General features: G+C 40.6%; 1 protein-coding gene across 1 annotated transcript; it reads left to right on the forward strand.

Moving 5' to 3' along the window:
* Nucleotides 1–857: 857 nt before the first annotated feature.
* Nucleotides 858–22,642, forward strand: LOC5568019 (alcohol dehydrogenase class-3). Its single transcript, XM_021849475.1, has 3 exons — nucleotides 858–983; nucleotides 1,042–1,124; nucleotides 21,474–22,642. Exons 2-3 carry the CDS (start codon nucleotides 1,104–1,106, stop codon nucleotides 22,584–22,586), a joined length of 1,134 nt encoding a protein of 377 aa, XP_021705167.1. The 5' UTR covers nucleotides 858–983; nucleotides 1,042–1,103; the 3' UTR covers nucleotides 22,587–22,642.
* Nucleotides 22,643–22,847: the final 205 nt, after the last annotated feature.

Here is a 22,847-nt window from a genome sequence, read left to right on the forward strand (position 1 = left end):
CTTGCCTTGAAACGAAATATGGCAAACGCCAAGCTGAGGAACATGCTATGCGTCATTGGGGTTGTAATGTCAAGAAAAAGAAACATTTACCAAGGTATCCATATAGTTACCACAGGGTTGATAATGTATGACATTATGTGAGGGAATGAAATAAAGTTAAAGTCGTTAGATGAAAAGAGAACGCCTAAACTGTTCGTCATATGAATAATGAAGAGAAGAGAAGTTAAATCACGCTCGCACTTACGAAAATTGCCTTAAGGATTTGTCAACGTTAGCGTGGAAAACGCAAAAAAAATCTCTTTCTCCCTTTTTCTCTCACGAAACCCGAATACATGTGTATAACGTCAATTACCGTAGAATGGATCCGCTTTGTAAATGCGAGAAAATTGAAATTTTCAACTGCAATATGCATAAGTCATTTCACAATAGAATTCTTTTTATTTTGGACTTGAAGAAAACTAAAAAAACAGGACCAGAAGCTGTCGAATTTAACAGATGCTGGCATCGCATTGTACAATACATTTACATATTTTCCTGTTTTCCATTTTACTTATAAAGTCTAAATCTCAGTTATCAGGTGACCGATAAATCCTTAAGATATAATTTTAATTTTCACATATATTTGACTATATTTTTTTTCATGAGTTCTTTAGTAATAACAATTTGATTAGAGTGCAAATTTTGGTATATACATTTGAAATTTGTTGTTGAAACTCAAGTTATGTTTGAATTTAACTTAAATTTGTCCATAAATAACTCAGATCTAATTCTCACCATGCACTGGACCATTTTGTTGTATGCAGAAACGTAAATGTTTTGTCCAATTTTGCAATGCGAATGAATGGAATGATTTTTCTCCATTGCACGGTATAGAGTTCAACTGTTGGTGGGACTGTCTGTTGCACACGGCACCGATTTCTTATTTTGCCGGTACAACAGTTATCATTTTCTTCTTGCTATAGGCGGCAGTGATTTAGCTGAATGTAGATTTTGTGTTCTTTATCACAATTTTTTTTGTGCTAATCATTGTATCACTTTCAGGCTCTTGAAGATCCGGTCAGTACTGTGCAGCATATTCGATTGATTAAATAACTGTAAGAAACATGAGCGACACTGCAGGAAAGGTTAGTACAATTATTATTATTGTTATTGTCTGGTTTACCTCGAAGGTTAGTACAATGGAGATTATCACGAAATATTTGATCTAATGTAGGACCAATGTACTTTTTTTTAATTTATTGGGCTGTTGAAATTGTTTGTTCATTCAAAATGCCTAAAACTTTCCAATAATTAATGCGAGCTATGACCCTGGTATGCACAAGGCCGTATGGAAATTATATCCACAGTATTATGTTTTGATTCGAATAGTTTGAAGGTAACCACGAACCCTTAAAGAAGGTAACGCAGGTTTTTATCATATTTAATTGTTTGACCATCATGATGATTGCATAAATTTGATATACAACCAGTTTTATACATAATATTTGTGTCAATTGTTGTGGCATGAGAATACCAAGTTGCCTTCAATTTTTTTTGTAATTTCATACACTGTGTGTAATCACATTATCAGTGTCATGTGAATTTTCATCTTTTAATCGGCACAAGTTTTTCTATCATATGGGGTTTTACTGCTACATAGTCAGTAATCAACTGAGATTAACTCTCCTTTGCTTTTTGTACTGGTATACTGGGATCAAGACTATAGTGAATACATAACGAAGCAATAGGTTTCTCCAATTTCCATGATCATAAAACTAGATAAGCAATCAGCCGATCACGCTGAAAGCCCAATCGATTGGTTTCTAGTTGGTGGTGGTTAATCGTTCAAGTTTTCATTCCGTAGATTTGCTGTTATCGACATTACTAAGTTATGAGTTCTCAAAATTGTACATTGAAGATTGCATGCTACTCCCAAGCTGCATCTGTTGGTTCCCTGTACTATTTTGATTATTACGGTCAATCACGGAGTAGCAACTACGAATTGTACGGTCATTGTTACACTAAAAGTGGAAAGAATTATTATTAAATGCTCATTTTTGAATCAACTTTTGTTAGAGTGTAAAACAGAATCAAATGTATATTTTTTGCTGTGTGTGCTACTAGCGCAGACGACAGAAGGTGTAGAAAGCGAAGGTTTGTGGAGATTTGGCGCGATGCGAACGGAAGTAGGAAGGAGAAAGGAAAGAAGGAAATCATAAAAAGTAAAAATTCCGTCGAGTTAAGACGTGTTTGTTTTCGTTAAATAAAATTCTTAAAATACAGTCCACTTGCTTTTCGTCCCTGAACTATCCGAAGAACATTTTGGTCCTTCGAGCCGGATGTCGGATTAGTGGATGGAAGCAGTTTAGATTCTCGGTTCGTGCGCGGAACGAGAAAGAATCGACGCGAGTTTCGGCAGTTGAGACGGTCGAATCGCGAAGTGAATCCGATTGCATGCGTTGCATCGGATAGTGTTTTCCGATAAACGTGGTCGGAAATTGAATTCTGTTCCCGATTGAGTGGTCGAAGAAAGCTCCCGGTTACTTGCGCGTTCCGGAAGTGTGAGCTGCTAATCGGACGGCAGAATAGAATTTTGAAAAGTGGAGGTCAAGCTTCAACGAAGAAGAAGAGCGTGAAAATTGTGCGGTAGTGAGAAGAAGAACTAAAAGAACTATTCGCATGTAATGTTTTTGCGTTCTGGTAAAGTGAAGAAAGTGTTGTTTCCGTCGACGCCATTTTCAACCCCGACCGGTGAATCCAGTGTGCTTCGTAGTGTGCGTGAGCAGAAGGAGGAAGCTGAACAGCGGCAGAAAGAGAAGGAAATGGCGGAAAGTGTTGTTGCGTTGGAGCAGTGTTGCCACGCTGCAAGGTCGAAAGTGGTGCGAATAAAGTCGGCCATTTTGAATGCAGAGCAGGATCCGGAAAAGTTCACGCATCATGGCTTGAAGCTGTATCTCAAGACGGTCGATTCTTCTTATGAGGAATACAACAATTTTCAGAATCGTATTTACCTCACCGATCCACGGAGGAGAGAAGAATTCGAGCCGAAATTCGTCGAATTTGAAGAGCTGTACGAGTTCGTTCGAATTTCCCTCTGTGAGATGATACAGCACTACGAAGACATCGAGAAGGCCATAGCGAACGAGGCAGCATTGGAGCGAGAGAAGCAGCTGCTGGCTGTGAAGTTTCAAGGTAATGCTGTGGCAATCGAAGATCGTGCTGGATCCAGTGGCGTATCGGAAAGCGTCGTGCCGTATAGAATGCCACCATCGTTGTTGTTGCAGCAAACACCATTGCCAACATTCGACGGCAAATACGAGCACTGGCACAAGTTCAAGGCGCGATTTTGCGATATTGTCGACCGGTGCACCCAGGATTCCCCGGCGACGAAACTCCATTATTTGGATAAGGCGTTGGTCGGAGAAGCGAAGGGGGCAATCGATGAGCAGACCCTCAACGATAACAACTACGAAGGTGCATGGAGAATTCTGGTCGAACGTTACGAGAACCTCTCGATGGTGATTCATGGCCACGTGACAAGGTTGCTGAACTTGAAGCAGATGGCCAAGGAGTCGTCAGTGGAACTGCGAACGTTGATCGACGACTGTACGAAGCGTGTGGAGTCCCTGGAGTTCCACAAGCTCAAGATGGACAAGATGTCTGAAGCCATCGTTATCACGTTGCTAGCGTCGAAGCTGGATCCGAGTACCCGAAGAAGCTGGGAAGCATCTTGTGAACACGATAAGTTACCTGTGTATAAGGACACGATTGCATTCCTGCGAAAGCATTGCCATGTTCTGGAGCGGTGTGAACAAAATGTCATGCCAATCAAGAGCAAGATCGTGCCGATGAAGACCCAGCCATCTATCATTACCAGTAAGACGCACACTGTGATGATTTCGAAGACGACCGATGGATGTCCCGTGTGCGGAAGTGCTCATTCGATTGATGCATGTGGAGCGTTCAAAAGGTTGAATGTTGACGAGCGGTATATGAAGGCGAAGCAGCTGGGATTATGTTTCAGCTGCCTGCTACGAGGACATCGAACGGTAGCCTGCAAGAGCGGTAAAACGTGTCCAACTTGCTCGAAGAAACATCATGCATTGATGCATCCGGAAGAGAAGAAGCCTGTTGCAGTTGAATTCCCTCAGCCACCTGCGGCAGAGCAAGCAACGAGTTCCTCCCATCCACTGACAGCAGCAAAGTGCACGATTCCAATCGAGCCAATGCAGCCGAAGCAGATTTTGTTGGCGACAGCTATCGTGATGGTGTATGATTCCAACGAAGTAGCGCATAAGTGCCGTGTGCTGCTGGATTCCGGAGCGATGGCAAACTTCATGTCAACCAGAATGGCGGAATTGTTGCGACTGCGAATGGAGGGTGCCAATATCCCAATCGATGGAGTGAATGGGATGAAGACTGTCGTGAAGTACAGAGTGAACGCTAGAGTGGCATCAAGAACAACTGGTTTCCAATCATCGTTGGATTATCTGGTTGTGCCCCGAGTGACCGGTGCATTGCCGGCTTCTAAGATTGACCCACACAGCTGGCAGATTCCCAAGTCGGTGGAACTAGCAGATCCGCATTTCTACGAACCAGGTCGCATTGACATGCTACTCGGTGCGGAGCTGTTTTTCGAAGTGCTGCAAAAAGGTAAGATCAAATTGGCCCCGAATCTACCATTGTTGCAGGAGAGTCAGCTTGGATGGCTCGTTTCTGGACCGGTGTCCGACTCTGCGGTGATCGGAACCGTGAAGGTGTGTCAAGCTGGAACATCGGTGGAAACCGACGAGCAACTGTGCCAACTGCTGCGGCGGTTTTGGACCATCGACGAGTTTGGAGGTGATGCGTCGCCTAAGCCAGACGATAAATGTGAATTGAGTTTCCAGGAGACGCACAGTAGAACCAAGGATGGCCGTTACGTGGTAATGCTGCCATTCCGCGATAATGTTGGAGAGCTCGGAGAATCCAGGAACCAGGCTCTGCGGCGATTTTTATCCTTGGAGCGTCGCTTAGAAGGTCAGCCGGAGTTGAAGCAAATGTATATTGATTTCATCAGCGAGTATCTGGCACTTGGCCATTGCCGTGTTGTGACGGATCCCGAATGCGATAGGCCTGAGTCTGTCTACTATCTTCCACACCACTGCGTGATTAAACCGGACAGCTCAACTACCAAGCTGAGAGTGGTGTTCGACGCTTCGGCGAAGAGTAGTTCAGATTTGTCGTTGAACGATGTGATGGAGATTGGGCCCACAGTGCAAGAGTCACTCTTCAATGTGATATTGAGATTTCGCTTGCATAAATACGTTTTCACCGCCGACATCCCGAAAATGTATCGGCAGGTGATGGTTCACGAGGCTCATCGAAAGTATCAGCGAATTCTGTGGAGAGAAGATAAAAATCAGCCAATGAAGGAGTTGGAGTTAAATACTGTTACTTACGGTACAGCTGCAGCGCCTTTCCTGGCGACACGATCGGTTGTCCAGTTGGCTAGAGACGAGCAAGAAGATTTCCCAGCGGCGAGCGAGGCAGTTGAGAAATGCTTTTACGTAGATGATGTGATGACTGGTGCTGACACGCTTAGCGATGCTAGGCAGCTCCAGCGAGATTTGATCGCACTATTGGAAAGAGGTGGATTCCAGCTCCACAAATGGTGTGCGAATGATGAGGCGTTACTCGAGAACATTCCATCTCATGCCAGGGAGAAGCAGATGAACTTCGAAGACTGCGAGATCAACGGAGTGATAAAAACTCTTGGCATTCTTTGGGATCCCTCCAGCGATGAATTCCTGTTCCACGTGAAGCCAATTAGAGATGGCTCTGAATTTCCCACGAAGAGGTCAGTGCTGTCCGATATGTCAAAACTGTTCGATCCTCATGGCTTACTAGCACCGGTGGTACTCATCGCCAAACTGGTAATGCAACTGCTATGGCAACAGAACGTAGGATGGGATGATGCGATTCCAAAGGAGCAATTTCGTATATGGAACCGATTCAGATCCGAGCTTTGCTGTTTGAATTCCCTCCGGATCGATCGGCGGATTACTATTGACGATACGGTTGCTGTGGAGCTGCATGGATTTGCTGACGCTTCCAAGGTGGCGTACGGATGTTGCATCTATATGAGAAGCGTGAAGAGTGATGGTGCTGCAGAAGTTCGACTGATTTGTGGCAAGTCACGAGTTGCCCCAATGAAAGAACTACAACGAGACATCAAGGTGGACGCAACCCCTGATGAGATGACGATCCCGAGGCTAGAGTTATGCGCTGCGTTGCTGCTGGCTGAACAAGTGGATAAAGTGCGCGAAACCTTAGCATTAACAACCGCAAAGGTGGTGCTTTGGTCGGACTCGAAAATAGTGTTGAACTGGTTGAAACAAATGAAGCCAAATACCCCAGTGTTCGTACAAAACCGCGTAGTGAAAATAAGAAAACTTTTTGCGTGGCACACGTGGCACTATATTTCGACTCAGCACAACCCAGCGGATTTGGTGTCACGTGGTGTATTCCCTGAGGATTTAATGCGGTGTGAAGAATGGTGGTTTGGCCCAAGTGTGATTCCTGTTGTTGAAGACGATGAATGTGGTGTGGTGGAACCGGAAGAATATGCCCACCAAATTGTGACGACTTTGGTACCGGAACGTGATTCTGTAATACCGAAGAAACAACTTGAGCCGTACGAAGTGATCCTGAAGTACAGCAGTTATCGAAAGCTGCAGCGTATTTTCGGGTACGTGGTTCGTTTCCTACACAACTGCCGCTTGAAGGGAAACAAGACGACGCGCAGAAGTGGTGCACTGAATAGTGAAGACTACACCGAAGCACAGAAGGCGATGGTGACCATTGTCCAGCTGGTGGTCTATAAGGAAGAAATCAGTTGTATCCAAGCGAATCAATCAGTGAAGGGAAAACTGCGCAATTTGAACCCAATCTACGACGACAACGAAAGGCTGCTGCGAGTTGGCGGTCGCATAAGGAACTCCGACCTGCCGAAAGACCAGAAGCACCCGATGATTTTGCCGGAGAATAACCACTTCACGGAGGTGCTAATAGAAGCGTTGCATCGTGAGCATCTTCATGTCGGTTTGAATGGACTACTTGCGGTGGTCCGACAGAAATTTTGGCCAGTGAACGCGAAGCGAACTATTCATCGAGTCCTGAGGAAATGTGTAGTTTGCTTCCGGACAAACCCCAGAGACGTACAGCAGTATATGGGCGATCTTCCGAGCTGCCGAGTGACTGCTGCCCAACCTTTCGCCAGGACTGGAATTGATTTCGCAGGACCATTCTTCATTAAGGTTGGACGAATGAGAGCTAAGGTGAAGGTGTACGTGTGTCTTTTCGTATGCATGTCTACCAAATCCATACATCTCGAACTGGTGAGCTCTTTGACGACTGATGGTTTCCTGGCAGCACTTCATCGATTTGCTAACCGACGAGGAAATCCATCTGAGCTGTTCTCTGACAACGGAACTAATTTTCGGGGAGCAGACCGAGAACTTTCCGAACTGTTGAACCTGCTACAGTCTCAGGTGCTGGCCGATAAAGTGAACGAGTTTTGCCAGCCCAGAGGAATCAAATGGAGCTTCAATCCTCCCAAGGCCCCACACCAGGGAGGTATTTGGGAAGCCAATGTCAAATGCATGAAATCCCATCTGTGCAAGACACTAAACGAGAGCTATTTGACGTATGAAGAGTTGAACACTTTATTGATCCAGATAGAAGGTATATTGAATTCGAGACCTCTTGTGCAGCTGACTGATGATCCCTTCGATTACGAAGCGCTGAGCCCAGGACACTTCCTAGTCGGACGGGAATTGACGGCGGCAGCAGAGCCACTGTACGACGATTTGAAGGAGACGAGCTTGTCACGGTACCAACTGGTGCAAAAACGAATGCAGCATTTTTGGCAACGGTGGTCAAATGAATACGTGACGGGTCTTCAGAAGCGCAGCAAATGGTACAAGGACCCTATGTTGCTGCGAACTGGATTGCTGGTGATCATGAAGGAGGACAACATGCCACCCAAGACCTGGAAGTTAGGTCGCATTATTGAAACGCATCCAGGTAAGGACGCAGTTGTACGTGTGGTTACGGTCCGCACTAGCAACAGCATCTACAAGCGACCGACGACCCAGATCGCTGTGCTTCCCATCGATGACTGCACGGATCGAGCAGAGCCCAAGGAGTAGTGAGACCTTCGCCTCACCCGGGGGAGTATGTTACACTAAAAGTGGAAAGAATTATTATTAAATGCTCATTTTTGAATCAACTTTTGTTAGAGTGTAAAACAGAATCAAATGTATATTTTTTGCTGTGTGTGCTACTAGCGCAGACGACAGAAGGTGTAGAAAGCGAAGGTTTGTGGAGATTTGGCGCGATGCGAACGGAAGTAGGAAGGAGAAAGGAAAGAAGGAAATCATAAAAAGTAAAAATTCCGTCGAGTTAAGACGTGTTTGTTTTCGTTAAATAAAATTCTTAAAATACAGTCCACTTGCTTTTCGTCCCTGAACTATCCGAAGAACAGTCATCAATGCTATGGTTATGTACTGTTTCGTTCTGTAGATTTGTGCTAAGGTTAACCATCCTTGAATCCAAATCAAACATTGCACCGAAGTTTAAAAGGAACAAATCTCACGGTGCAAGCAACAAACAAGAGTGGATTTTTTTTGCTAGCTTTGTGCACTAACATAAATCTTAAAATAAAAAGATTAGGTCATTATTGTTATAACCTACAAATAAAGAATAAACAATATGTCAACCTTCGCGTACCAAACCTCTGTTTTTGAGGATTTTCGAGGGTCCATTATATCGAGATATGCTTGTACAACATGGTGCAATGGACCACTTCCGTCAGGAAATTCGAAACTTGCCCGGTGTGACCGAGTTCAAACTCAAAAGAATGGTCGTTGATTAGAAAGTTAATGGACCTTTTCACTTATTATTTGACGAATCACGAAGTTTGAGGTATGGCACGCATTGCTTTGTAAAAACTGAGAAAATCGCCTATTTCCTCGAGGCACGTTCGGTGTGCTTCGGTCCTGAATGATCATTGAGGTCCAGGATCAATCCTGGCATCAAAGTTCATACACTTTGCCTTATTTTTGCAATACGAACGATAGGACTGGCCCGGTGACTGAGGTGGTTTTTTTCATGCATCTAGAGGTTTAAAAATCTTCTAAAGACTGGCCTGTTGTGCGTATTGTTCATGAATATGCCAGTATACAGACTTGGTTGGCTCTGTGTGGGATTCACTTGTGTGCTTACTCACTAAAACAACTTTCCTAGGATCCCTTTCACCTGACTTCCCCTCAGGCACCACTTTCGAAGGAGAGATATTATGTGCTGTTTGCACCGCTTTGTTAAATTTCGACGTATTATATCATTGCCATGCTAAGCCCTTTGGCTCCTGTTAGTAGCTAGTAATGCCTTCGTTTTCCGCCATTCAGCGACTTATCTTAAGCTATTTGCCCATTATGCTAAGCTCTTTGGCTCCTGTTAGTAGCTAGTAACGCTCTCATTTACATTAGTTCTGATCTCTTCAACTGACTTATAACCACTTGAGATATCTTTCAAGACAACCTTCAACATTTTTGTTATTTGAAAGGAAATCCCCTTCATGGAGTTCAAGATCTTCTTCCTAAATCCACCAAATTCGAAAATTCGGACAGCGATTGGTGACACTATTTGCTTTTTCACTTGAATCGAAGAGCTTGGGTTGGTATACTGTAGCCAAGCTTCGATTTGTTAACTGGAAAATTTGTCTAAAGCATCAAACTTTTTTAGATTTTACTAGATATTTTACGGATGCAGTATCAAGGGACCAAATGCAGTACTAGAAGTGGTACTCATTCTGAACCCGATTACTTTTGACGTTGGATAACGTCTTACGGCAACATACTGGGGTACAATTTCGAAAAACGAAAAATCGTCCGCGTCACGAAAAGTGGTTAGATTTTGACTGTTAATAACTTTCTAACGCCCTGATAGATTTTCAAGATTCTTGCACCAATCGATTGGAAATCTTTCTACGAATCGACTCCTATAATGAAAACTATTGATTTTCATGACTAAACTATTGATAAATGGGTAAGTATCGAGGCATGTCTTATTTTCCATGAAAAAGCACATTTTTCTTGCTGTTATAAGGTTTTGACGTATTGAAGTTTACATGTACCATAATTTCGGGTGAAATTGATAATTTTTCATGGTTTTTCTTGTCTGTTTTCAATAATGTTGCAAATGCCAAACAACTGAATGCAGGAATACAAGTACGACGGTCAGACTCTTTGGCTCATGTGCCAAAATTTTCTAACAAATGTGTTTTTTAAGCTAAAAATCATCCCTTAAATAGAAAATCGGGAATCCCATTTCGGGGTGAAATTGATCACTTGTCAATGCGATTATTGTTATTTTTTGAAACGACTCTACATAATGAATATAAGCTCCCTGAATCCGAATAATGCAATATTTAAAGAAATAATGATTAGTTAATTTCAAGAATTGCAATGAAAACGCCTAAATGTAGGTAATTTCCTAAGGAAATCCCTGATATTTAATTATATCAATCGTATGAGCTAATTGGTACGAGTTTAGAAGATGAAACCGGGCTCGGGGATACATTTTAAGAATCCTTACAAACTTTACTTAACGTTGTTAATGCCGTTGTCGTCGTCGCTATATACATGTAAATGCATGCTAGAGCGATCAGAGTATCAACTTGTCAAACAAAGAGCTAATACTAATCAGCAACAGATTTGTTAATGCTTTGATTTGTAAGAAATTGTCGATCAAATCGAAATACGTATGCAGAGAAGACTGCAAAAATGACCGCCACCCTATCCGAGCGACGCGAACCTAGGTAAAACTTTGTTTGCCGTTTATCTCCGTTACAAACTAATCATCCAAAATTATAATTGATAAATAAATAAATTAATTAATCAAAATAGAAATAGATGAAGTGTCTCTGGTTGTAACTGACAACTTTAACATCGATTTGAGCAAAGAGGAGAACATGGAGTTCGAGGACTTCATGGAGAAGTACCTCAACCTCAAACTGGCTTTGGAATCTACTAAAGCAACCAATCTTAGTGGATCATGCGTGGCCCTAACGTTCAACCGGAATATTTGTTTGGGGAGCAAGAGTTACCGCTCATGCTTCTTCTTCTATCGACCGATTCTATCGGTGTTGAAGTGTTCACCGAACCAACCAAATAATAACATACAATGTCCATATTAGATCAGAATTGACGGTCTCAAACCAGGAAATAACGTTATCCAACGTCAACTTGGCGATTGTATCTCGGAAACAACCTCTTACTTTTTTTTCAAGGGGAATAGATACCCTGAGAAGGTAACTCAGGGAATGCGGGGATGACGCACCAACGACGACCCGCTAAAACCAGCCTATGCACTGTACTTGAGCAATTCTTTTAGAATTGTTCAAGTGGTGTACAGTGCATCGACATTACCCTTGGCCTCAGACCCTTGTCTCCCCGGAACCATCTGACGGTATTTCTTCGGTGAGGGGCCTGTGCATATAGCACAACACGTGTAGCAGAAGTAGCCTAGGCAAACTGCTTCTCCTAACCGACTTAAACAATGTTACAAGGGACCAGCCTCGGCAGAGCTAATCCTCTGCAGCCAACTCTTGGTCGGCGCGCCATAGGCGCTGCAATTCTAACATAATGTGTGCATCCGCACACATTCTCTCTATAATATTGTCGGGGGACGTATCCCCTTTGCATGTAGTAAGCATGCGACCTCTCACAGCAATGAAACGGGGGCAATCGAACACGACATGCTCCGCTGTTTCCTCCACACCATCACAATTGGGGCACGCAGGAGATTCTGAGTGCCCGAACCTATGCAGCTACTGTCTATAGCAGGCCTGAACAACCTTTTTGAACCGCGGGCCAAATCACAGAAACAATTATATGTCGCGGGCCACATTTCTAAACGCTCAAATATTCGCATGAAATCTGACAAAAGTCAGCAAATGAAATTCTGTGGTGACCTTTTCTACATGACCTACATAGCTTTCCATTTCTATACATTTCCTACATTCCAACCGAAAGTAAAACATAACACCAAACATACCAGTAGCAACCTTAAAGCGCTGAGTAGCAAACATTCAAACTTCCTTATTCATGCCACACCAGAACCAGGTCATTAGTATAATAAAACAAAGGCATGGTCGAGTTGCGAGCGTGCTCTTAACAGCTGACCGTATAGGCTTAAGAGAGTGAGAGCGTGAGTAACGCACTTATGCGAATGTCCAATTGAAGTAGTAGAATGTAAGGTAGCTATAAGTATATGGAAAAATAAACAAAAGGCAATCAGTTTGATCAACCGCGAAGTTGCGTGACTTATGCATGTCAATTAATCCGAACCATCCACGCGACTCGCTGATGGCGACCGTCCTAAGTGAACCTGTGAATTCGCACTTAATCAAAAAGCGCCGCGAGGATTAATAAGAGACAGTTACTTAAAGTGAACAAGTGCAATTAGTGATCAGTGCAGAAACGAACCATAAAGCACTGTTGGGAAGAATGTCGAAATTAATCGCGATTTCCATAGCAATTGTAATTATTACAACAGTGATTGTCGTGAAAATTTTAAAAGAAGAATTTGACAGCTGGTGTGAAACTATGAAGCAAGCAAAATACATCACCCTTACAAACTAAGTGAAAGTGAACTAAAAGTACAAAAATGGGTGCAACCGAGTCGAAAGAAGAAAATATCATTGTGGCTCAGCAAGCCCAACAAGTTGCTCCTGCTGTAACAAAAAACAGTTTAGAATCGAATGATATTATCGCAGCATGTTTTGTACTGGCTATCTTAGCCACAAGCTCATATTTCGTGTGGCGTTGTTTTAAAAGAGAAATTGATTTGCGCATAGCGAAAAGTAACAAGAGTTCGCGTGTTACAAATGTATGAACAAGAACAATGTGATGTGACTAATGATTAGTGAAAAATAACATTGAAAAAGCAACGTGTCACGAAGAAGATCCATCGCAGTTCCAGCATGAACCAGCACAGTGGTTCCAGCAATAACCAATCAACAAATCGTCAAAATGAAGGTCATCGCCGCATTCGTCCTCTTCATCGCCGTCGTCGGAGCCCTGGCAGCAGAGGAATACAGTGCACCATAACGCACCATAAAGATAATTGATATGTGATCGGTATGTACAACCAAAAACAAGTAGATGAACTATTATCAAATCTCCAGCAAGAGCTGAAAACCCTAAAAAAATCCCCAAACAGGAAGTATTTAAAAACGACCCTGTTAGATAAACTTAGGAAAGCAAAAGAATTATACGAAAATATTCTATATATCTTAGAAGACTATGATCAATATCATCAAAAAGCATTATTAAGAGATGCTCGTTCTTTATTTAGTGAAATAAAAATATTCATTGATATCAGATTAGACTATGGTAAGCATTTGATTAAATTTAAAGCACTTGCGAATATAATAATTGCATTTTTTAAACTTCGAAAAAAACATATACAAACAAACATGTTCGATTATAAAACGGCTACTTCTTTGGTACAACCATACGATGGTTCAGTTGCGGGGTTAGATGCATTTATAGATGCATCCAATCTTTTATTGGAAATTATTCAAGCTGGTGAGGAAGAAATAGCCGCAAAATTCCTCAGAACTAGACTTACAGGAAAGGCTCGTATTGGATTGCCAAATGAAGCTATAACAATACCTCTAATAATCCAAGATGTTAAAAACAGGTGTCAAGATAAAACAACACCTGAGAGTATCATAGCAAAACTTAAGGCGATAAAATCTAAACAATCAAATCAAAAATTTTGCGAAGAAGTTGAAAATCTCACTATTCAACTGAAAAATGTTTACATTGAAAGCAAAATTCCTGCGGACGTTGCTTCTAAAATGTCAACTAAGATTGGTGTAGAAGCCCTGATAAATGGAGTCAGTAATCCAGATGTGAAACTGATACTGAAGGCAGGTACATTTACAGATCTCAAGGATGCGATCCAAAAAGTAAACGAAAATATACCAGAAATCGATAATTCCGCCCAACTACTAACTATGAAAGGAAATCACAACTTTCAACAAAAATTTAATAATTATCAAAATCAATATCGGAATCAAAATAATAAACGATACGATTATCGTAACAACAACCGTGGACATTTTAACAACAGAAATTCTTACGGTAATTATTCTACCAGAAATGGAAATAATTTTCAGAATCGCATGCAACCGCGATACTTTAATAGTAATCGAGGCCATAATAATCGGAATAACAATGCTAGAAATGTCTATGTAGCAGGTGCTGCTAATGTTCCGAACTTGAATCCTGAGTCGGAAATACAAGAACGCCCCTTCGACAATAATCAACGTCAACATATGAATCGACATTTTTTAGGTCAAATGGATCAGCTGCCCCATACAACACCTCGAGCTCCATTTATACAATAAATCTGAAGGCAGCTAATTTTGTCAATCTTTGGTTAGAAGGAAATCGTGAATGTTCCTTTATAGTTGATAGTGGTGCAGATATCTCAATAATAAAAATAAATAAATTACCACCTCAACATATAGTCAATGAAAATAAACGGTTCCAAATTACAGGTATAACGCATGGAACCCAGGAAACTTTAGCTGAAACGTTAGCAACTTTATATTTTGAGAATGACATAACAATATGTCATAATTTTCAAACTGTCGATTCACAATTTCCTATCCACACTGATGGCATATTAGGCCGTGATTTTTTATCTAAATTTAAATGCAATTTAGATTACGACCATTGGCTATTGACATTTAGAATTTTCAACGAAGAAATCGCAATACCAATTGAGGACAATTACCAAAACAACATATGCATACCTGCACGTTGTGAAGTGGTGCGAAGAATACCAAATTTGAATTTATCTAAAGATTCTTTGATATTGTCTCAAGAGATTCAACCAGGTATCTTTTGCGGCAATACCATCGTCTCACATCAAAGTCCATTAGTAAAATTTATTAACACAACTGATTCATCAGTCATTATTACAGATTTTGTCCCAAAAATTGAAAATTTAGAAAACTACAAACAGGCAGTGAATACAAGTTGTACTAAACCTCATAAAAAAAGAGTACAAGAAATTTTAAATTTGACAAAAGTAGATGAATTTCCTCCACACATAAAACATTCTCTTAAAAAGTTGATAGAAAAATATGAAGATATTTTTTCGCTCGCAGATGAAAAATTATCAACAAATAATTTTTACTCTCAAAACATTGAACTGACAGACCAAAAAGCGGTTTACATTCCCAATTATAAAATTATTCATGCGCAAAAAGATGAAATTAACAGACAAATAAACAAAATGTTAGAAGATGACATCATCGAACCATCAACTTCACCTTTTAATTCGCCAATACTGTTAGTTCCTAAAAAGTCCGATAGCAATGAAAAGAAATGGAGATTAGTTGTTGACTTTCGTCAACTCAACAAAAAGGTAGTTGCGGATAAATTCCCGTTACCACGTATTGATGTAATTTTGGATGAACTGGGCCGAGCTAAATATTTTAGCACTCTAGATTTGATGGCCGGGTTTCATCAGATTCCGCTAGAAGAATCATCAAAAAAATACACAGCATTTTCCTCTCCATCCGGACATTTTAATTTCAAAAGATTGCCATTTGGGCTTAATGTCAGTCCAAATAGCTTTCAACGCATGATGAACATAGCAATGGCTGGATTGAATCCAGAATGTGCTTTCGTTTACATTGACGACATCGTAGTTATTGGATGTTCAGTCAACCATCACCTGAATAATTTATCAAAAGTCTTTGAAAGGCTGAGATATTATAACCTGAAACTCAACCCTATGAAATGCAAATTTTTCAAGACCGAAGTAACATACTTAGGTCATAAAATAACAGATTGTGGAATTTTACCAGATGATTCCAAATTCAAAATTATTAGAGAATATCCTGTACCTACAAATGCAGATGAAGTGTGTCGTTTTGTAGCTTTCTGTAATTATTATAGGAAATTTATTCCTGATTTCGCAGAAATAACTAAACCTCTCAACGATTTGTTAAAAAAGGGAGTTAGCTTCAAATGGAATTATCTTCATCAAGACCGATTTAATAAGCTCAAAAGTTGTTTACTTTCTCCAAAAATTCTTAGCTATCCAGACTTTACAAAAGAATTCATTTTGACAACAGACGCTTCCAACATTGCTTGTGGAGCTGTATTGTCTCAAAAATACACACATGGTGATTTACCTATTGCATTCGCCAGTAGAGCATTCACCAAAGGAGAAAAGAATAAACCCGTAATTGAGAAAGAGTTGACTGCTATACACTGGGCAATCAACTACTTTAAATCATATCTGTACGGTCGAAGGTTCAAAGTTCGTACGGACCATAGACCACTAGTTTATTTATTTGGAATGCGAAATCCAACTTCAAAGCTGACCAAAATGCGTCTCGAACTTGAAGAGTTTGATTTTGATATTGAATTTGTCCCAGGTAAAGACAATGTATGTGCTGACGCACTGTCAAGAATACCAAGTAATTCAGACGATTTGAAAACATTAAGTATCCTTAGAGTAAACACAAGATCGATGACTCGATCATTCAGAACTAATAATAAACCGGTGGAAGTGTCAAAACCATTGAACAAGATTGATCACCTTGCAATTTGGGAAACGGACAACCCCTCGGAAGTAAGAAAACTTCTTAAAGTTAGTTGTGAAGTGCACCACAGCAAACTTTTATTAAAACTATTCAATCATAACTATCGAAAAATTTTAGGACAAATTATTGTTCCAATACTAAACAAAAATGGAAGTCAAGCTTTAGAGTTTGCGTTCCTACAATTATCAACACTCATGAGTAAATATAACAGAAACATGCTAGCAATTTCAAAGAAGGATAACATGTTCAAGAACATGTCGATTGAAACATTTAAGGAAATCGCAAATATTGCCATATCCAATTATAAAATTATCCTGTTTACACCTCCACGAATATTGAAGAATATTAAAGAAATTCAGGATATCCTCAAACAATTTCATATAATACCCACCGGTGGACATGTAGGTAGACATAGATTATACCTGAAGGTAAGAGAATATTTCGTGTGGAAAAACATGAAAAATGACATAATGAATTTTGTCGGAAAATGTGTCCAATGTAAAATAAATAAGGTCTATAGACACACAAAGGAAGCAGAAGTAATTACTACGACTCCTTCCAAACCGTTCGAAGTTATCTCCGCAGACACTGTGGGACCACTTACAAAAACGAACAACGGGAATAGATTTATACTAACATTGCAATGTAACTTATCGAAATACGTGATATTGATCCCTGTACCAACAAAAGAAGCAAACGTTTTAGCTAAAGCAATTGTTGATAACTTCATCTTAACTTTTGGATCATTTCTTCAACTTCGAACAGACCAAGGGTCTGAATACAATAACGAAGTAATTGAAAAAATATGTAAACATTTAGAAATCAAGCATACATTATCAACTGCCTATCACCCACAATCTATAGGAGCGTTAGAGAGAAATCACAGATGTTTAAATGAATATCTGAGATCATTCACTAACGCTCACCAAACAGATTGGGACGATTGGGTTAAATATTACGAATTTACCTTTAACACGACTCCACACACTGAACATGGTTATACCCCATTTGAGCTTGTTTTTGGCCAAAAGGCTAAATTACCACAAAATATTCAACATGATGTACACAAAATTGAGCCAATTTATAATATCGAACAATATCATAACGAACTTAAATTCAAATTGCAGTATACCAACCAAATTGCAAAAAAAAATCTCATTCAAAATAAAGAAAAGAGACAAATGAAAAATAATGAAGAGACTAATCCAATCAACATTTGCCCTGGAGATAGTGTATATCTTTCTAACCATAACAGAAAAAAACTAGATCCTTTCTATCTAGGACCGTATATTGTTCATAAAAATGAAGATCCAAACTGTGTTATAATTCACCCTCAATCTAAAAAACAATCTACAGTTCATAAAAATAGGTTAATCAAAATGTAAAATAAAGCAAAAGAAAAATATGGTTTATTATTATTAATCGTTAATCGTTGTTAATTATTAACTCGTTAATCAGAATGGTGACACCATTCTTCTTTTTAAAAGGGGGAGGTGTGGTGACCTTTTCTACATGACCTACATAGCTTTCCATTTCTATACATTTCCTACATTCCAACCGAAAGTAAAACATAACACCAAACATACCAGTAGCAACCTTAAAGCGCTGAGTAGCAAACATTCAAACTTCCTTATTCATGCCACACCAGAACCAGGTCATTAGTATAATAAAACAAAGGCATGGTCGAGTTGCGAGCGTGCTCTTAACAGCTGACCGTATAGGCTTAAGAGAGTGAGAGCGTGAGTAACGCACTTATGCGAATGTCCAATTGAAGTAGTAGAATGTAAGGTAGCTATAAGTATATGGAAAAATAAACAAAAGGCAATCAGTTTGATCAACCGCGAAGTTGCGTGACTTATGCATGTCAATTAATCCGAACCATCCACGCGACTCGCTGAATTCATAAAATCTGTGAATAAAGTAAAATTTATTTTAAGTAATCGAAAAACAGATAATTGATGCTAAGCATTCTGCAGAATATTATGAGCGTTACTTTTAAAATTATATAATAATCCAGTTCAGAATATTTTGAAGAATTTAGAATTTTGGATCTTCTGGGAAAATGCCCAGGATTTTATAAAAATCATATATTTAATTCTATCAGAATCTGACCTAGGGTTCATTCGCAAATTTCATAACGCCGAAAATTACTAATTTGGACACCCACCCACCCCCTTGTAACTCTTTTTGTATGAATATTCTACAAATTTTGTATGAGCTGTAACATTTTGAGGACATCCACCACCCTCTTAAGCGTTATGAAATTTGTGAACAGGCCCCTAGTATTAAAAGCATGAATATGCTACAAGCTATAATGAAAATCTCCTATTCCTTCAGAATCTTACTCAATAATCATTTCGAAAGCTTGAAATCTTTGAGAGTGGTAAAAAGTAATTCAAAAGAAACCTGCTATTACAAATTCGCTTATGTTTTTGACAAAAAGTTACATAGCGTTATATTGTAATCTAGCCCAGAATTTAAAGAAAATTATGTAGAAAATCCTGGTTAGATGTGCTTGTAATCCTGGTGGAAATTCTGTGAGAATCTTGCCGATGTTTTCCATCACAGTTGGATCTAGAATTCTTATTAAAATCCTGTTCAAGGTTTAGTAAAAATCCCGTATTATTTATAATACGCCTACGCCTAGGTATTGGTTAAATTTATTTACAGGATTCTGCGAGAATATTAGCATATGATTCAGTTAAATTATGTATGAAAATTTAGCCTTTTGCCCATAAGTTTTATTCGGGCTACATATGTTTTATGTCAAAGAAAATCATGGTAAAAACATTCCCAGAATTTGAGATTTAGAATTTGAATCATGCATGAGACTAAATATATAAGAAGATAAAAAATAATCAAACAAAACAATTAAAATAATTACCTAGCTAAGATTTTAGGTTGAAACTCAATTGAAAACTACATAGTTGTAACTTTGAGTTGGTAGAATAGTAAACGGGCCAAATATGAGAGGAATCTTCGAACCCTCCGCGGGCCGCATAAAATGAAGTCGCGGGCCGGATGCGGCCCGCGGGCCGTACGTTGGGCAGCCCAGGTCTATAGCAATTATGTCCTGACAGAAACTGCGTCAGGTGGAAGCTCACTTCCCCATAGTTTCTTTCATACCAATATGACACATTTGGTATTAGCCGATGGGTCCTTCTACCTTTAGTGGAGTTATTCCATTCCTGCTGTCAACTTCTGAGCGTTGCCTCTTTACACGCGTTGCGGACTCCTTTGGTACCACTTTGGTTGAAGCATTTTTCTCCTTTTTTTTATTTCGTTTATTTGAAGGCTCACACGCCGTATTCAGCATCACAGAGCCGATTCTTAGTTTCTATTACTAATAGAAAAATTCAAACCCTTTACAAGTTTATTATTCGATAAACCCATTTCAATTTCCGTATGATCCGTGTTTGGGGAACACTGATCAGAGCAAGCCTTTTTTGTTGCACTCTTCTCGTTGACCCGCCTCGATCGCCGTCGCTTATTTGTAGCCTCATTGTGTTCGGTTGATGAGTTTGATCCATTGTCATCATCAGTCCAGTCGTCGTCATGGTCGTCGTTCTTCTGTTGTTTCGCTTCTGCTGGGTCATTTGCACGAACATGTGATGGTGATGTTTGCCGCTTGTTGTTTATGGGAGGGAAATCATCCTGATTGAACAATTCGTCGGACGATTTTGATGCGGTCGATGTTTGCAGAGATTTATGAGCGGGTGCAGCAATTGAAGTTGCACACTTTCTGCCAGGATGAGAAGGCTCGGCGCATCGCTGGCATGATTTGGACTGGCCGATATATGAGACCATAGTAGGTTCATTTTCTATAGTGATGAACGATGGAATTTCGCGAAGTAAGTTCATCCTAAGTACTCGCACTCCGTTTGAAACACCGGGAAAATAGTGCTTCCACTTCTCATTTCTAATGGAGATTACCTCTCCATTCTTCATCATATAGTCCACGATGGTAACTTGACTCATCGACGGTGGGAGGTCATGGATTCGAACCGTCACTGCGTCACAATCGATGTAAACCGGAATTCGAAATTTCGTGTTACCACAAAGCATTGTTCGTTTCCAATTATGCTCTAATTGGTACCGAGCGACAATCTCTTTCGACTATATTTCGATGAGCACACAGTTGCGCGTGTGATGCAACTGTATGCTCTTCACATCAGATATCTGGAGCTTTATTTCATTCTCCAAAAATTGCTGTACATTTGCCACATCAGGGCGAATGGGGAGAACACTGAAGTCAACCACTAGAGTGTTATTCCGAGCACTGCACATTTTCCACAAACTGCAAACGAAAGCGAGAAAGGCAAAAAAGTACTTCCGACGCGTGCGATGTTTGGCTGTCAACTGGTTGGTTGAAGCATTGAACATCTTCCTTGATGATGAGCCCGATGGGCGTCATCCCGGCTATAATGCACACGGCCTCTTTAGAAACCGTTCGGTATGCACTTGCTACTCTTAAGCACATTATCCTGTATGTGCTTTCCAACCGCTTTAGGTTTCTGCTCGTTCTATGCGCTTTTGACCAGATTGGTCCTCCATACCTTAGTAAGGATAGCGCCACGCTTGCCAGTAGCTTATGTTTGCAGGCAATTATAGCAGAGCTGTTAGACATCATCCTCGAAAGCGCCGCTATAGCCGTAGATGCCCTTTTACACGCAGGATTACTATATCTCTATCTATTGGACGTTCTTCTGAAAGTCTTAAATAAATGTTTAATTATTTCATTATTAATCTTTTTAGTAGCTATCTACTTGTATGTTGAATTCGATTGCTAAATACCTTTCTCCATTCTCATTCACAGGTGATTTCATGCAAAGCGGCCGTTGCTTGGGAGGCCAAGAAGCCGCTTTCAATTGAAACGGTCGAGGTGGCACCTCCGAAGGCTGGTGAGGTACGAGTGAAGATTACGGCCTCCGGTGTGTGTCATACGGATGCGTATACGTTGGATGGTCACGATTCGGAGGGAATTTTCCCCGTTATTCTTGGTCACGAAGGGGCCGGCATTGTAGAGAGCGTCGGCGAAGGAGTTACGAAATTCAAACCGGGAGACCATGTGATTCCTTTGTACATTCCGCAATGCTTCGAGTGCAAGTACTGCAAAAGCCCTAAAACCAACCTTTGCCCGAAGATACGTGCAACTCAGGGAAAGGGTGTGCTGCCAGATGGCACTACTCGATTCACGTGCAAGGGCCAACAGGTCTACCATTTTATGGGAACATCAACGTTTTCCGAGTACACCGTCGTAGCAGAGATCTCTCTGTGCAAGATTGATGAGGCGGCACCGCTGGATAAAGTTTGTCTTCTCGGATGTGGCATCCCTACTGGGTATGGTGCAGCTCTCAATACAGCTAAAGTCGAAAAGGGAAGCAGTTGTGCCATCTGGGGATTGGGAGCAGTTGGATTAGCTGCAGCTATGGGTTGCAAGGCTGCTGGAGCGACCAGAATTATTGGAGTGGATATCAATCCTGAAAAATTCAAACTGGGCGAGAAATTTGGCTGCACGGAGTTCGTCAACCCTAATGAATATGACAAACCCATTCAACAGGTATTGATTGAAAAGACAGATGGAGGGTTGGATTACACCTTTGAATGTGTTGGCAATGTGATGACCATGCGTGCTGCTCTGGAATCCTGTTCACGAGGATGGGGTGTCTCGGTTATCATCGGAGTGGCCGAGTCTGGACGTGAGATTTCTACGCGCCCCTTCCAATTGGTCACTGGGAGAACCTGGAAGGGAACGGCTTTTGGTGGATGGAAAAGCGTTGAAAGCGTGCCAAAGCTGGTGACCAGCTACATGAATAAAGAGTTGATGGTCGATGAGTTCATTACTCACACCATGCCGGTCGAAAAGATCAATGAAGCATTTACGCTTATGCATGAGGGCAAAAGCCTCAGATCCATTGTAAATTTCTAAATTTGAACACTTTTTTGTAACACTATAAAAAACTGATTACACGCAATTTTATAACAGCTCGTTTTAGTTTCAAATCCGAAATTTGTTTTCTTTGTTCTATCATTGGCAGCTCTCATACTCAACTAACTTTTGGTCAACTCAGTACAAACGATTTTAGGCATTTAAATAGATCATTCCCATAGATCTAACCTACTTAAGAGTAGAGTATCACGCCATTGCCGGGGGTAGCTTCGTTGGTTTTAAGCGATACATCTCCAGTTT

This window comes from Aedes aegypti, chromosome 3, assembly GCF_002204515.2.
Source record: "Aedes aegypti strain LVP_AGWG chromosome 3, AaegL5.0 Primary Assembly, whole genome shotgun sequence".
NCBI lineage: Eukaryota > Metazoa > Arthropoda > Insecta > Diptera > Culicidae > Aedes > Aedes aegypti.

Bases quoted from the DNA above. Each gene is read 5' to 3' on its own strand.
- LOC5568019 (XM_021849475.1), top strand. From the start codon at position 1,104: ATGAGCGACACTGCAGGAAAG. The intron at 1,125-21,473 runs GTTAGTACAATT...TCTCATTCACAG, and splicing joins TGAGCGACACTGCAGGAAAG to GTGATTTCATGCAAAGCGGC.